The sequence below is a fragment of the Echinococcus granulosus genome (assembly GCF_000524195.1).
Source record: "Echinococcus granulosus chromosome Unknown EG_S00013, whole genome shotgun sequence".
Taxonomy (NCBI): Eukaryota; Metazoa; Platyhelminthes; class Cestoda; order Cyclophyllidea; family Taeniidae; genus Echinococcus; species Echinococcus granulosus.
Genome location: NW_020170393.1, coordinates 1223259 through 1238491, shown reverse-complemented (window position 1 = coordinate 1238491; position 15233 = coordinate 1223259). Strand labels below are relative to the sequence as shown.

Here is a 15233-nt window from a genome sequence, read left to right as displayed (position 1 = left end):
GCGTCGAAATGATGGTTAGAAAAAGAGAGGGGCTATGTGATATGTTGGTTGTTCGTTTAACTCTTGGTTTTGGTAACGGTCCAATTAGGGGCTCCGCCACTGTACCTCCACCGAACGGCCTGGCCTTCGTGCCACCCTAATAGCCCTTCAGCCCTTCTGTATGTCGACAGTGCACTTTCTCTCCAAATATTATGTATTCTTTCGACCTTAGGAAAGACTTGGAGAAGTACACAACTTCCTTATGTCCAACACTGCTGCCAAAATCATTCACTTTATTCCTGCTTTCGTTTGCAAGCAATCCAAAGAGGTGTCATTGATGCTATTAACACGGATTATACTTTGAGCCCGAGTAATGACCTTTTCAATTCTTTAACAGGGGATAGGGGTAGTTTACCCTGTGATTCAGTTACTGCAATCAAAGCGGTTTGCATTAATTTTACCGTAAAGGAGGAATTAAATGTTAGAAATATTGAGAAGTCTTGCACGCTTTTGTATTCACTCCCATACAATACCTTCGGTCCCTTTTCTCAAAGCATTGCTCCTCTTTTTACCACATAATCTGGTGGTTAACTCAACATGACAGATGAGGAATAAGTGAAATCTACCGATTTTACGTTCAACAACGGTCATTACCTCTCACTCACCTGTTGGGGCAGACTGATCATTTTTAGAACGATGATTATCTCTTCTGTGGTATGAAGATATTTCACAACACCTAGCCATTTATCGCGAACTTCCCTTCCTTTTTACTACTAACCTATCAATAGAAATTCTTGGGACCAGTGATTCACATTATCAGTTTACATACTGAAAACTAAGGGTAGACAATCACAGTGTGAACTCGCCAACAAAGGGAGCACGAAATCCAGCTCTGCGCCCAGCACTCGTCATTGCCTCTCTGATACTGAAAAGGGATCTAGGCGCGTGGTAAGAAATTTGTTTACTTGCAATTACAAAAGAAGAGCACTTAATCGCCCCAAAAGAAGGCGATGATAATGAAGGGAAACGTGAAACCTCGGATTTACGAAACCAGCTTGTACACTTGTTGACTCCACACAGAATCGGTTCAACCTTCTAATATTTCCGGACAATCGTGGGAGGCCCTTAAGATAATGTCAGAGTCTAATTTAATCATTCCGTTGAAGAGGTCACTTGCAAACAATTATTGTAGCTCACCAAGACCCTCCTGAAGATGAAGGAAGACAATACTCGGACAAAATGTGCTTTTTCGAAGTACAGAAAGGCTAAAGGGCTACTAGTATGACCTGGAGGTCGGACCGCCCGACGGATATACAATTGCTGAGCCTCAAGTGTTCTTGGAACCAAAATCAAGAATTTAGCAAACAATCAAAACGTCATAACTACTGTCCACTTTGTGTTGTTTTGCCCTCCAACTTTTACCTTTATAGTTTTAAAACTTCTGGTTAGACCAGGCTATGTTTGAGAATTTTAAAGTGGCATTTAGCCCAATAAGTGGGAGTCCTAAAAAACGCAGGCGAAATAATGATGCACATACTTCCAGTTGATACCTAGTGGCATTAAAAGCAGTGCAGCTTTCCTACATTTCTCATTTCATTAGAGTAAACAGCAAAAAGATGCAATTTTTGCAGGTTTTATGAGAGAAACTAGATCAGGACTGAAATCAGCAACAACCGATTGCGAGGAGGCAGAATACTCGGAGGGGAGAGTTAGAGTACTGAAATTGACTTATAAAGTTGGAACAAATGACTGGACATGTGAAGACAGATTTGTGAAATAATTTTACGCTGGATTGCCTGGAGGTAATGGTGAAACGCAAGGTTGAGATTGGGGCCACACGTGATCCGACTTGGCAATTTAAACCTGCTTAAACATCTCGATGGTACTCTAATCTAATAGTACACAAAATTAGGGTTAGATTTAATTTCGTGGTTAAAACAAAGGCGAAAGTTTTATTTATGATATCATGTGTCCAGCAGTTAGGTTTTTATTTTGTCCCAAAAGTCTAAAAATTTCTTAGTGAGATATGAAAAACCAAATCCCCTAAAATAATACTGGGGAGGAGCATGACCGAGCCAGGTCACCTTGTTACGAGCATGTAGAGAGCAGAGGTCAGGTCGAAGGAGGAGAAGAAGTCGAGCGATCTCGAGGTTATTATACCGTACAGCGAGCATGAGGGCGGTGTTGCCCGAGGCGTCGCGTTGATCCTTTTGGAGGCGCGTGCCGCGGGCGCAGAGACGCGCCACAACGGCCGCGGCTCCTCCACTGCCGCCGACCTCCGCTGCACTTACCGCTGCCAGCAGCGCTGCCGACCGCGTAGGCTCTGCGCTCCGCCGTACCAGACTGTCCAGCGCCGCGTGCTCTTCCATGCCCATTGGCTAATATCAGGACATTCAAGCAGGTGCATAGTCGGAGGTAGAAATACTTACTCTTCAACTCTTACGCTGGTGACTCAGGGGATTGATTACGTCACCTATTTTACTACTCCCTCATGACATCTGAACGACAATGGTAAAACCACTTTCTTCTGTTACTGGCAATTTAAGGAGGTCTACTCCGGGAAAAGGTGGCTTCGATTTCGTTAGGCAAATGCTAAGTCTAAGTGTCATCGGAGAAAGATACGTTTGTAAACGACTGAATCTGGGAGGACTCCTATGATACGGAAGCCAACTAACTGCCGATAGGAGGAGCAAAACGAGCTCATGATAATTTGAATAGTTCTTAAAGAAAATGATTCCTAAAGTGGTAAAAGACGTTGGGTGATCATCATTGCCCTCTTGTAGGTGATCATAGCACACCTGTCTGCTTTGTGATAGACGAAATAGTAATTGAGAGAAGACAGTTCCATACAATAGAATGAAGTCCTTAATTCAAAGATTGGACTGATTAGATGGGTCCTTCCGGTCTCCAGAGATGTGAACCTGCTTTAAACACCAAGAGAAGAGGTAGGGGTATAGCCTAAATGCCAACGTTTTTAGCCAGAGGTGGCGCCCCGAGATTTCTCTGAAGACGCAAGAAGATACAGTACTTGGGGAGGATATGCAGTGCCAGCTTACGGAAGAGCTTGGGAGCTACTGGCATAGCCCGGAGGCCAGACGCCGATAGGCGGAGGTGCGATAGCGAAGCCCCTGAGTGGTCCGAGAGTTAAACAAACAATCCAAGTATTACACGGATGATTGGTTTTTCTCACTTTTCTCAAAATCCAACTAAGAGTGTACTATAATCTCTTAAGAAGTACGTTAATTATTTCCCAAAAAATAACGAGTAAGCAATCAAAACGTTGAAAACACTTCCTTACAGTCAGTTGTCCTTTTGGCCATTAAATTTTGCATCTTATAAGTTAATAAGTAAGTGAAGGCCAGCTTTAATTATAGGTTTTGAGCAACTCACGTAGAATTTATGAGAGCTCAAAATTGGAGCATTGCATTACATCAATTAGGCACTTTGCTTATAGAAACAAGCATCCTAGATCTTACCACCTCTTTCCCTCCACCTCGCTTGTTTTTACTGTGTTTTGTCTATTTAGCATGTGATCGTGTGATGTTCAAATGGCAAAAAAGGGCGTTAGGCATGGTGTTAAGGGTTGTTCTCATAGGAACACGACGAATGAGGCGCCCTCCACCCCTCTCCGTCTCCCTTTCTCCCACTCTAACTAAAGAGCTAATCCTCTCTCAGGGTTTGCTCATCCTGTAAGAATACGAATGACGCCTCCGACTGTTTGACTGGTCATGACTGTTTCTAAAGGATAAATATTTCCCGCACATCAGCCACGTGCATTTTATGCAGTGAATGGGTAGACCTCACCCGTAATTGTTTACACCTGGACGACTGAACATGTTATAACTGGGATTTCTATGTCCGTGTGACCTGAACCCGACCAAACTACCAGTTGCACCCCCAAGACTGTCTGGATGTGGACCACTCAATCATTTTAAACAAGCGGATTTATAGTAATGAGTATTAGGGCGTTTCAAGTGTATCTAAACTTGGCTTTAGCCAACCAGGAGGTAGTGAACGTGAAACCGCCTCTAGATTATTTTCGAAAATAACCACGATAATGGAGCCTCCTTAAAAACTTGAACAGAAGCGTTTTTCGTAGGGTTAGGGGCAGCTTCAGCAGAAGGGCTGCGATTACAGGACACCACATGCATGCAAAGATGAAGTGGACAATGGACGATGAGTTAATTGTCGGGGAACAACCCCGACGGCATGTTTCTTCATGTAACGAATCTCGGAACGAAAAATTGTGAAAGTCATTCCTTATTGCAAGTCAGTCATGGAGTACTAGCAATGCATGTAAATAGCCTCATGCACTTTTCTGTTGTCTACAGGTTAAAAGAGGCCATTGCAGCAGTCAGACAATAAGGGAAAATCAAACGTAAATAGGTGAAGAAATCCACAGCACAACTTTTCCAGAAATTCACACCTTTTTATTGGAGCGGAGTAAATTGACAAGATATTGCTGTAGATTGGCCCCACTTCCACGACTCAGCCTTGTCATTTTTGGTTGGTCGTGTCCCAGTGATACAAACTAATCATGGTGACACATTAGTCATTCCGATTAGATTAATAAAAATGCTCTGCACTTAAGCGCTTAATTTGCAGTACTTAAATTTAGAAGCACAAATTTTCAAACCCAATCTATTAATAACTAAAGCATGGAAAGATGAAAAACTTGATCTAGTTTATAGGGCTAATCTCAGTGAACTGGTTGCACTACTTTGTTTGTTTGTCTGACACCGCACTTGGGTTTTGTGGGTGCTTAAGGCTCCACTTTTGTACCTACCTCGAGCTGCATAGCCTCTAGGTTATGTCATCAGGCTCCTCTCTCAGGACCTCCTCCAAGTCGGCAATACATTTCCCGTCCGAGTAGTATGACTTCTTTCGTCATCGGGAAAGACTCGGGGCTTTACATTTATGGCAACTACCCTGAATGCTAAACCCTATCTTTTCGGAAGAAGAGTATATGCTGAAGATGGGAGAATCTGTGATGAACCTTAACAGAGGAGCTGAAAATAACGTCTGCCTTCGGCGACTACCCTGATTTCGAGTTCTGTATGAATGCTATTAACAAGTGAAACGGCACTAGCTGTGGCCACAAACCATCTGGAAAAGTTAATTACGCAGGTGTCTCCAGTACTTGAATGAGGATGTTAGTTAAGCTGATGCGCGATACCACCTCCACCTCTATAGTGTTTAGATAGAACCCAGGTAGAAATGGCTAAGCAGAACATAGGTTGGAACAAAGTGGCAAGGAGGAATTGATGCATAACCTTGACCCCACAAAACAATGGTAAATCCCGTCCTTTTGTTAACTGACTGTTTTTGGGCCAGTATTCCTACGACTAGTGATGAACGTACGAAATGGGTAGCAAATTCCCCCATCTCTCCAATACGGTTCCCAAACAGGACAAAACTTCAGATCCAGTAGACCTGCCAAGAGACGTCAGTGACTCTGCAGCCAGCTGCATGGCTAGCGCGGATGTTTTCTTACAGCACCGACTATGTTATGTTGGTCGAGGCGAGAGGTTGACCAAGGAGAGCGCTGGGGACGGGGCTTCAAAGAGGACAGAAGTTGTGAAAGGCTTTGATTGCTTATTTAACTCTGCATTTTGGTTACGCAGGCACTGAATGTTATGGCTATGGCGCTTCTGCTGGTCAGCATGACCTCTGAGCTACGCCATTAGCCCCCCCCCCCCACTCCTTCCGTACGTATGTCCGAGTATTATGCCTTTTTTCGCCTTCAAGGAAGACACGGAGCGCCACTTTGGAATTCTTCAAAGGCGAATTTTATGGGAGGCAATGAAAACAACGTACCTGTATGACGACTGAGTTCTTGAACTTTAACCTTTGGCTCGACTTTGTATATGCCATAGTTTAACACGAAATCCACAGCAAATGTGTACGGGTAAATCTGTACGTGAGAAATTGTTCATTGCCAAGTCCCGTTGGACTTTTCCTCAGAAAATGGAGTCCTTTTTTCATTAGTCACCCTCTGTGCGTAGATGACACGTGTCCTGCATACTCGATTTGTTTATAGATTTGACCAAATTTGAACCATATCATCATGCTTTTTTTATTCAAATTGTGCTATAAAGACATTATTTAATGCCAAATTAAGTTAAAGCGTACAATTTTCAAATGATACTTTCAATCCACGAAAATCCCATCGGCCCGATGCATCGATGATACCACCATCAGACACGCCGCTGATAGCATAAATACACTGTTTCCTGCACTAAACAACTACCGAATTAAGTGTCACACGTACTGACATCCATCATGGGGAAGTGACAAAGTTAACACAAAAATTGTACATGCTTACCACACCAATATAACGTGAAGAGAAACACTGAAAAGCGGATTTTAGAAGCACTCAAGGCCATACCTGAGAGGCATAATTGACCATCAACAAGAGGGGCGTCCGACCGCGGGCGTCGGTTCGATCGAGATCAAATTCACGACACGCCTCAAGGGCCGTCTCAATCAACTCCCAGCGGCGTTTGCGAACCGCGATGTGAAGAAAAGTGTGACCCTAGAAATTTTAACACGATATGCCTTTATTTACCTCTCCTTCTCTTCCGAAGTGAGGTTTTGGTACCTGATTCCCATTTAATTGAAAAAATTCATATCGCTCCCCAAATTGTGTTGGTTTTCATGTGAAACTTCTAGGGAATAGCTGCATTAATGCTAGAACTGAATTCTTCTTTTTACTTATAGAGTAAAAGTAAAAATACTTAAGACATTTTGTTTAGAATGTCAGTATTCACGAATCTTGAGGACTAGCAGACAGAAATCAACAAGCAAAACTTAACCTCATAATGGACCTCAAAAATTCAGGTTTCAAGTGAGTGCTTTTAAATTGGAATTGCTTTTAATTGTTAAATCTAAGTAAGTAACATAATTAACCTATTAGAAGTATGTTAGTTTATGCCTCAAAATAAATTTCGAGTAGAGATTCGGCTATGCATGGTCCGTTGGAAGGTAAGTATGATAAGATTTGCCACCGTTTTCAGGACGCAGCTTTCTGAATGATTCGCAAATATATAAAACGACTCAAATTCGACTTCAGTTTGTCACGTGACATTAAGGCTTCAACTGACTCCTAGTTAATGAGTAAACAATACTCCGTCATCAAAATTTTTCTTAAAAACGACCAGCAGTTTAGCAGCCCCTACCGATGTCATCGGAATGGAATATCAATAACTGATAACTGCACCTCTTTATCCCGTTGATTCACGACTCGTCCAGCAACCGAGGGCGGAAATTGTGAAATCACCGAGAGAAGGGATTCAAGGGACTCAACTGTGACGTCGGACGACGTCGTGTTGTGGAACCAGTAATCACGCAAAATAGGCATGACGTTCATCTGAGAAAAAGAAAACAGCAGCTTAGATATTTTATAGCAAAAGGTATGCTTTAAAATTGCAATTTTTACTATTTTGGAAGGCGGGATAGATTTAGGGTTCTCAAGCGACTGCTGGAGGAGATGACATGCATTGATAAAATCAGTAATATCATAGTTGCAGACGTTCCTTCTGCAAATAAACAGAAAAATAGTTTTTGAAAAGCAATAGTTGTCGACCAAAAACAATAAAACAAATAGGTGTGAATTTCTACTTTACTTTACAAACCAAATCCAATAAATAATTATGCACATCTTATAAAGTCGACCACTCGACCACCCATGTACATGCAATTTGGCACAGAATGCATTTGACTTACGTATCGGTATATGACTGATACTCTGCCTTTGCAGTTATCTCTCCACCTCTTTCGGATCTTTTGTTGTTATTTCTTTGACTAGATACCCATTCACAGAAATTAAGGTTTTTAGCCATAGGAACTACGAGGGTTGTTGCATTTGAATTTTCAGTGATTCTTGGAAACCCTCTTTCAATCAACGATTGACGGACACCGTTTCCTACGTTTCGTCTGAGAGGAGTTGTAATTTCGATTTCGGATTCGGAAGAGATTGAACTTGCGCTATTGGAATTTGTTGAATCTGATTGGACGATTCTATCACCTCTTTCATTTTCGAGGCGTTGAGGAGCCTCAACGGTTGGTGTAGAGGTGGTTGCAGGAGGCAAAGAGAAGTGCGTTGTATACCTAAATAAATGTCCAATATTTACTATGTCTTCAGATCAGCAAAATGTAAATTAACGTGAATTTAAACACTATATGCATAAAACTAGTGCATAGATCGGTTTTATATCATATTGTATCATCACAATTTTCTCAATTGTTTAAGTACACCTAACAAAGAACCATTTAGCAAAAGAAACCAACAATAGAGACGCATACCTTTTCTTCAAAGTTGATTTTCTATCTGCAAAATGATCTCCAGCTTGATCATCAGTTAAAAATACTATGTAGAAGAAAATTGGAGGAAAATGTAAAGCATAACATACGGGGTATCTCCATCGAATTCCTCCATATATTTGAATTTCTCTGGAAAGTAGCGCTGGAAGTTGGTGGTTTACGATGCCTTAATATCCCATCACTACTGTTCTCATTGTCTTCTGGTTGAGGTGAGACCTCTGGATCAGAATGGCGCAATTGCTCTGATGCTTTAATGCTTTCGACTTCAACGTCGTCAACTACAGCGTCTAACAATGGATCCCAGTATTAGGTACGGATTTACTTTTGGGGGTATTTTGACCAGTTCCATTATTAAATGCGGGTTTATCTCTAGGTGATGCAGAAATTAAGGATTGCTGAAGTCTTCTGCTCACTTCGAGAAGAGGATGATTCTTATCAGGGTGTTCATTATTTGATAAGTAGTTTATGATTTCACTTTGAATAGATACTAGAGACTCTAATTGCATTACGCGAACCGAAAGTCTCCTGATATTTTCGGAAGCCGTTTGTTCCTTGTCGGTTAACTGGCACAAACCAAAAGAATTCATCCTTACGTGCCAGTTTATTCAGAATTGGGTGTTGCGATACCAAAGGCAAGTTCCTTTATCTACAAAATGCTTGGGATTTGGATACATATGTTTAGAATCTTGGTTCTTTTGCCAATACAAAGATCATCAAGATATCCCGAACGAAAATATAGAATTCCAATTGAAATCCCACGTGAGCCTGAAATGAGTGTGTTTTACATATTAAAACAGACTCTCAAAAAAGCTCATCGGATCTCTTTAACAATACCTAAATTACACTTCAAAAATTGAGATTGAGTAGCCTTTACTTTAAGGAACTGATGAGCCACAGCCACCCCTTGATGGGAGTCATTATTCTCCTGAAAAAGAATCATGCTCTAAAAGTCTATTTACAAGATGACAATTGCGCATGTTGTGAGTCATCTCTCATAGGACTACACTGTTCAAATTTCCTTTATGTCACACCAAGTAAGGGAAAACGCCCTCAAATAAATGACAGCAATAAACTGGTAGTTGGACACCCAAAAACAAAACTTTAAGTAGCGTTTACCAATCACAACATCATTTACAATAAGTATGGTTTGGTTTAAATGCATCGGAAATTTTGTGAAATAATAAATCACAAGTAAACGCGTAGTTTCACCGTTATGGGAATACATCAGCTGACTAAGGTTATTGGTGATCATGCGCCAAAGGCCATAAAAAATGGGGAAATTAAGTCCTATTTCGGTAGGAAAGTGGCCATCGATGCCTCACTCTGCCTATACCAGTTCCTGGTTGCTGTCCGCAGTGAAGGCAGCAATTTAGCAAACGAAGCTGGTGAATCCACAAGGTAGAACTTTACTATGATTTCAGTATTTGTACAAGCTGCATAATAAATTGGTAACAGGTATCCACTTCCCCATCCCGCAGTCATCTTATGGGAATGTTTTATCGGACAATCCGTATGCTTGAAGGTGGTCTCAAGCCGGTTTACGTCTTTGAGGGCAAACCGCCGTGTCTCAAGTCTGGAGAACTGGCGAAACGCACAGAGCGTCGAGAAGAGAATGCCAAGGAGTTGGGCAAGGCAAAGGAGATCGGTGACACAGAAGCGATCGAAAAATACTCCAGGCGATTGGTCAAAATCACTCCTCAGCACAGTGAGGATTGTAAAACACTTCTTCGGCTCATGGGCATTCCTTTTGTCGAAGTGAGGATACCAGTCTCTTCCACTGATACACAATTTTTTTCATAGCGAAGCTTTGCATACTTGGCTTTGCAAATTCTTAGGCACCAGGTGAAGCAGAGGCTCAGTGCGCGGCATTGGCAAAGTCTGGGAAAGTCTACGCGGTCGGTACCGAAGATATGGATGCTCTGGCCTTCGGTGCACCGGTTCTGCTTCGTCACCTCACTTTTAGCGAGGCTCGGTATGCTGGAGCTTTCAGTGTATAAGTGTTCTATAATTTTCTGGGGACGAATTCACGGCATTAGGATTATCTAGTCTTGTTTGCATACCAGCAATGTTTGAAGGGTTTAAGATTGTTTTTTCTTTGTTTCCAGCAAAATGCCAATCCAAGAGTTCAACCTTCGAAAAATTCTAACTTCAATGGATCTAACAATGAACCAGTTCGTGGATCTTTGTGTCATGCTTGGTTGCGACTATTGCGGAAGCATCAAAGGTATTGGACCAAAGAAATCCGTGGAGCTGATTCAGCGCTATAAGTCTCTTGATTCCGTCCTGGAACACCTAGACACGAAAAAGTACCAGCCCCCGGAGGGGTGGGTCTACAAGGAGGCTGTTCGTCTCTTTGTTGAACCGGATGTCATAGATCCCACAGGAATTGAGGTTAGCCTTGACACTAGCGATGTCGATTCTTACCTAGAAATTAACTACTTTCATGTTTTCTTTCAGCTGAAATGGACAGAACCTAATGAGGATGGTATTGTGGAGTTCATGTGCGCCAAAAACGGTTTCAAGTGAGTGACTTTTTAAAAAGGACAATTTTTGACCCTGTGGAGGCATCACACCACATACTTGAATGATTTCAGTGAAGAGAGAATAAGGAATGGCGTGAAAAAGATACAAAAATCGCGAACTGTTTCAACGCAAGGCAGAATAGACAATTTCTTCCTGATTAAACCTGTGGCACCCTCGGATAAGGTGGGTTTTACCGGTCATTTTAATGACTTGATCGCTTTACGAGTGATTTCGTATTGGTGTTTCAAAACTATAAGTTGTAGTTAGGTTTTTTTCATCTCGATCGTGTTTTCAGTTTGTGCCGTAGCTGAGTCCCTATGGCGTGATTTTGTGCCTTCGAGAACGATATTGCGGCACTTTTAGTTTACTTTCTTTTTAGAAAACACAGGCAAGCAGCGACAAGAGACCGTCAACCACGTCGGCGAAGAAGCCCAATCCGAAGAAACGCAAGTGACTCGAAGAGACCAGCGGGTGGATTCTCCTCTGTCAGGCATTTAATCCCAGTCGTTTCCCTGTCGTAATAAGGACTAACCTCAAACAACATCGATCTATGTGTACAAAATATTGACAGCTAATGGTCTTTCTTGGTGGGTAAACAATCCATACCCGGTTTCAGATCTTGTATTTTCCCACCAGCTTGGCTCATTTCGTCAGGTTGGTGAATGGAGCCCTAGTGTTCAATAAAATTACTGAAAGCCTGAGTTAAGACCTCCAGAGGTGTGGTTTCAGCGTCGCGTCGCCTAACTTGCTGTCCTCCCGGGAGTGGAGTACGTCTGCTCAGCCGAGCTAGTTAGCAGTTGGCACCGGAAAAAGCTATCAATTTCCAGGTGGGGCGTTAGAATGATCGGAAGACGTTGCCTGCCTTGCTGTACTCGAGTGAATTCCTGCATAAGGCAGTGTCGGGGAATTAGCCTCCTGTCAATTGCTGGCACCCCCATGCCTCAGCAACACGCGAAACATAAGCGGATAGATTAGCAATCAAGTCCTTCAATCAGAACTCACCTTGCCATTTTCATTTAAGCAATGCTTCATCATGCAAGAGGTCGAAGTTGACCTGATAAGTTAGCCTCAGGTTCGGGCAACTACAGCCACTGATAAACCCAATCTTCCTATGTAGCTTTATTCTCTCCTGTACACGCGTAATGAAAGCAAAGAGAGGGTCAAAGAGACTGAGTTTAGGATATCACACGCTTTATTCCTCCTCCACATCCTCACTGCTCGACTGCCGCCGCTTAACTCCCTTCTTTCCTTTCTTGAAGTTGCTATTGGTGTTGCGAGGGTTTTTCTTCCTCTCGTCTCCATCTTCCTCTTCCACAGACTCATCACCCCCTTCAGCCGCACCTTCTGCCACGTCTTCTTCCTCATCACCGTCCTCGTCCTCTCCTTCATCCTCTTCGTCTTCGTCATCCTCATCGCCAGACACCTCCTTGTTGGCGTCTTCCAACTCTTCCAACTGTCGCTGGAAGTCGGCCTCCTCGGTGTCGGAGACGACGCGAGGCTAGCGAAGAAAGAGTAATCATAAAGAGCATAGAGACAAAGTATTTTATAGGAATACATCCCATCGTAAAAAAACAGTCTTCAAACTTCTGAGCCTAAAAGTTAAGAATGCTAAACTGACCTGTTACCTTTTGGAAGTTGCGACTCCAACTAATCACATTTTAAAGGTAGACAGAACAAACAGGTAAGTAAAAGGTAAAAGATCTTGTCTTCCTTGAAAGAAGCAACAAAAGTAAATAATTTCTTATTCCGAGATTAGCTGGGATAGCACGCCTCTTCTACCAGAGGATCACCTTTTAAACCCGGATCAAAAGGAAAACGGTTCCGATTACAAACCGCATTCAAAATTCAGGGGCGATTGCAGTGAAACACTATTTGTAGTGTTTCTCACTAATAAATGAATTTCCGTCATGTATGTTTTAGAGGACTTAGTGAAATGGAGTTCCACCTCTCGTAAAAACATCAACGCAAATGAACTACTTATTATTAGACTTCATTGGATTGAAAATTTAAAAAACTTCCATTTTATTATGGTTAAAACCGAAATGTTTGATGTCAACAAATTGTTCCTCGGAATTTCATACAATTACAAGCCAAAAAATCTCATATCAGTCATCAGATTGAAAAGCACCTAAACTAAGTAGATTGATAGATCTAAATGGCCAAACATCAGCACTGATATCACCCACAGAGAAAGAACCGAAGCACACTAAAAAGCATGTGTACACTTCGCATACTTTGGGCCTTCATTACTGTGGCATCCGGGGTGTTAATCACAAATCATTTGATCCAGCCGTAAACAGATCTAACTAAATTTGGTAACATAGAGTAAATCGACTACAGGCTCAATACCGTCTTAACTTCTAAATTGGCAAATCACAAAAGTGACTTTTAGCGGACAAGATAAGTTACTTTTGAATCTAGAAATGATAATCCATGACGATCCTCGTGGTGTAGTAAACCCCAGACTAAAATTGTCACAGCTGAAAGCAAGTGTAAAACAAATGTTTAAATCAAAGAAAACAGACTCACCTTTTGTTGGAGTTTAAATGAACCCTCTTGCTCTTCAATGGAATTCTTGATAGCCTCCAGGACTTTTTCCAGCTGTACAAGACCTTCATTCCATTCGAGAGTTTGCGTGGTCAGCACGTATAAAGGCGGAGCGATCAGGTTTATCTGAAACCAAAATAAACTAACATCCACCACCTCCAGTTTAACGAAAATGTCCTTTACAAAATGGAAACCACGCCTCACTGAGAAATGACTACATGGATGACATGATTTTACAAAACGACGCTATTTGCCAGTGTCCAGTGCTCAGATCTTGAATACTCTGAGCTTAAAAACATGCCAGAGAAACTACCATCCCAATTTTTAAAGAATGGTATACAAGTCCCAGCTTGGGAAGTGAAACTAACCTTGATGGGAAGATCATCAGTGCTAAGAGCTAGGCCAGCGTGAAGAGCACGACGAACAGCATCGATTCCCTCGTAAGCAAAACAGGAGACCTCAAAGTCTGCACGTAGTTTCACTGCCTGAGGCATAAGTCGGTGGCGAATATCCTGTAGTAACATTTCCTTGGTTTTTGCATCGATATCGCAAGCATCCAAAATACTTGGGTTCCTAACGACAGGAAAATGGATAGCACCATAAAATATCACAAGGGTAAGCCGATTGCTACAAGTGCTACTAATACTGCAACAAGTAAAATAAACATACTGAACAGCCCTTCTAAAGGCCTCATGAGAACCTCCTTGACCTGCATATTTCTTATCGAAAAACCACACCGTTTTAGCGCAGAGGCCCTCGAGCTGCGACTTTTCAGTGTAGCCTAGTTTTTCCGCTGCATGCCTAACGATTTGGTTTACCTAAAACCATAGCAGGCAGGAAGCGACTTACCGCTTTTGCTTTTGCAAAACGGTCTTGGCATACATGAGTTTCTTCGAGAGGTACACGTCGTTTTGACAGATCAATGTAGCCTATTTGATATATAAAGCCAATAATAAAACCAACGTTTTTCAGGATCCACACGAATAACAAGAACAATGTCACTACGACCGACACGGACGAGCTTGTTTATAGACCGAATACGACGCCTGGAAAGCTCACTATGAAGTATCATGCCAACCGCATTGTCATATTCAGGCAAGATAACATAGCTTCCACTATTTGTGATTGAAGTTACAACAGCAACTACAACATCATTTTCTGCTGGAAACTCATTCTCGTAGTAGCGACAAGAAAGAGGCATAGCGCCTGGGACTTCAAAAGGAGCGGGTACAGGGGGCACAAGCTTAAAACTGTTTCTTCACTCAAAGAAGTCGCAATCTAATTATGCCATGGAAGCTTTATAATCTAATTGCGAATTATTGCAACTTCCCAACAGCGAATTTTTTACTTTGTGAGACATTAGGGAAAGGACCACATTTAGGCCTATAGACTTCAGCCGTCCGTAATAAATATTAAGCTTCTGTGAGGCAGTCACTTGTTCTTGGAGCTGCGTCTTACAGATTATAAAATATCCCAGTAAAGTTTAGAACGCAATGGAGTTTTTGATAGACACCATGGCTGGAATAGTATATGTAGTTGTAGCGTCCCGAGACTCCCTGAAGACGAAAGAAGACAAAATACTCGGGAGGAATATATATTCAGCGCAGAGAAGGTGTCTGGGTTATTGGCATGGCCCAAAAGTCCAGCTCACTCAGCGGGGTACAAGGGGGCTGATTCAAAGTACAAAAAAGTGGGGCCTCGCCAGAACCGAGGGATAAACCACTATCGTATTACATAGTAGTAGAAGATCTTGATAAGCGTTCATTTGGTTGTGTATACTGTACCATGTTTCTTCTCGAATATGATGGGGCCTGATGTCCATATGCAAGGTTGACCCTCTTTCCTGTCTCTTCTTTCATTAA

General features: G+C 42.1%; 4 protein-coding genes across 4 annotated transcripts; 1 reads left to right on the top strand and 3 right to left on the bottom strand. All coding sequences in view use genetic code 11, as the record gives it.

Annotated features, from left to right (window-relative positions):
* Positions 1 to 828: 828 nt before the first annotated feature.
* EGR_02844 (hypothetical protein) lies at positions 829 to 2354 on the bottom strand (the record flags this gene model as incomplete). Its single annotated transcript, XM_024492093.1, has 2 exons — positions 829 to 916; positions 2035 to 2354. 2 exons carry the CDS (start codon positions 2352 to 2354, stop codon positions 829 to 831), a joined length of 408 nt encoding a protein of 135 aa, XP_024353587.1.
* A 3775-nt stretch (positions 2355 to 6129) lies between these two features.
* On the bottom strand, positions 6130 to 8807 carry EGR_02843 (hypothetical protein; the record flags this gene model as incomplete). Its single annotated transcript, XM_024492092.1, has 8 exons — positions 6130 to 6225; positions 6368 to 6514; positions 7199 to 7348; positions 7418 to 7517; positions 7705 to 8088; positions 8284 to 8347; positions 8391 to 8588; positions 8624 to 8807. The coding sequence occupies 8 exons, from the start codon at positions 8805 to 8807 to the stop codon at positions 6130 to 6132; spliced, it is 1323 nt and encodes a 440-aa protein (XP_024353586.1).
* A 707-nt stretch (positions 8808 to 9514) lies between these two features.
* Positions 9515 to 11278, top strand: EGR_02842 (Flap endonuclease 1-A; the record flags this gene model as incomplete). The annotated part of the gene is made up of 7 exons (XM_024492091.1): positions 9515 to 9699; positions 9780 to 10056; positions 10137 to 10273; positions 10407 to 10692; positions 10759 to 10823; positions 10896 to 11007; positions 11204 to 11278. 7 exons carry the CDS (start codon positions 9515 to 9517, stop codon positions 11276 to 11278), a joined length of 1137 nt encoding a protein of 378 aa, XP_024353585.1.
* Positions 11279 to 12016: 738 nt separating this feature from the next.
* On the bottom strand, positions 12017 to 14572 carry EGR_02841 (Eukaryotic translation initiation factor 2 subunit; the record flags this gene model as incomplete). Its single annotated transcript, XM_024492090.1, has 6 exons — positions 12017 to 12322; positions 13354 to 13497; positions 13740 to 13944; positions 14041 to 14189; positions 14221 to 14300; positions 14335 to 14572. The coding sequence occupies 6 exons, from the start codon at positions 14570 to 14572 to the stop codon at positions 12017 to 12019; spliced, it is 1122 nt and encodes a 373-aa protein (XP_024353584.1).
* Positions 14573 to 15233: the final 661 nt, after the last annotated feature.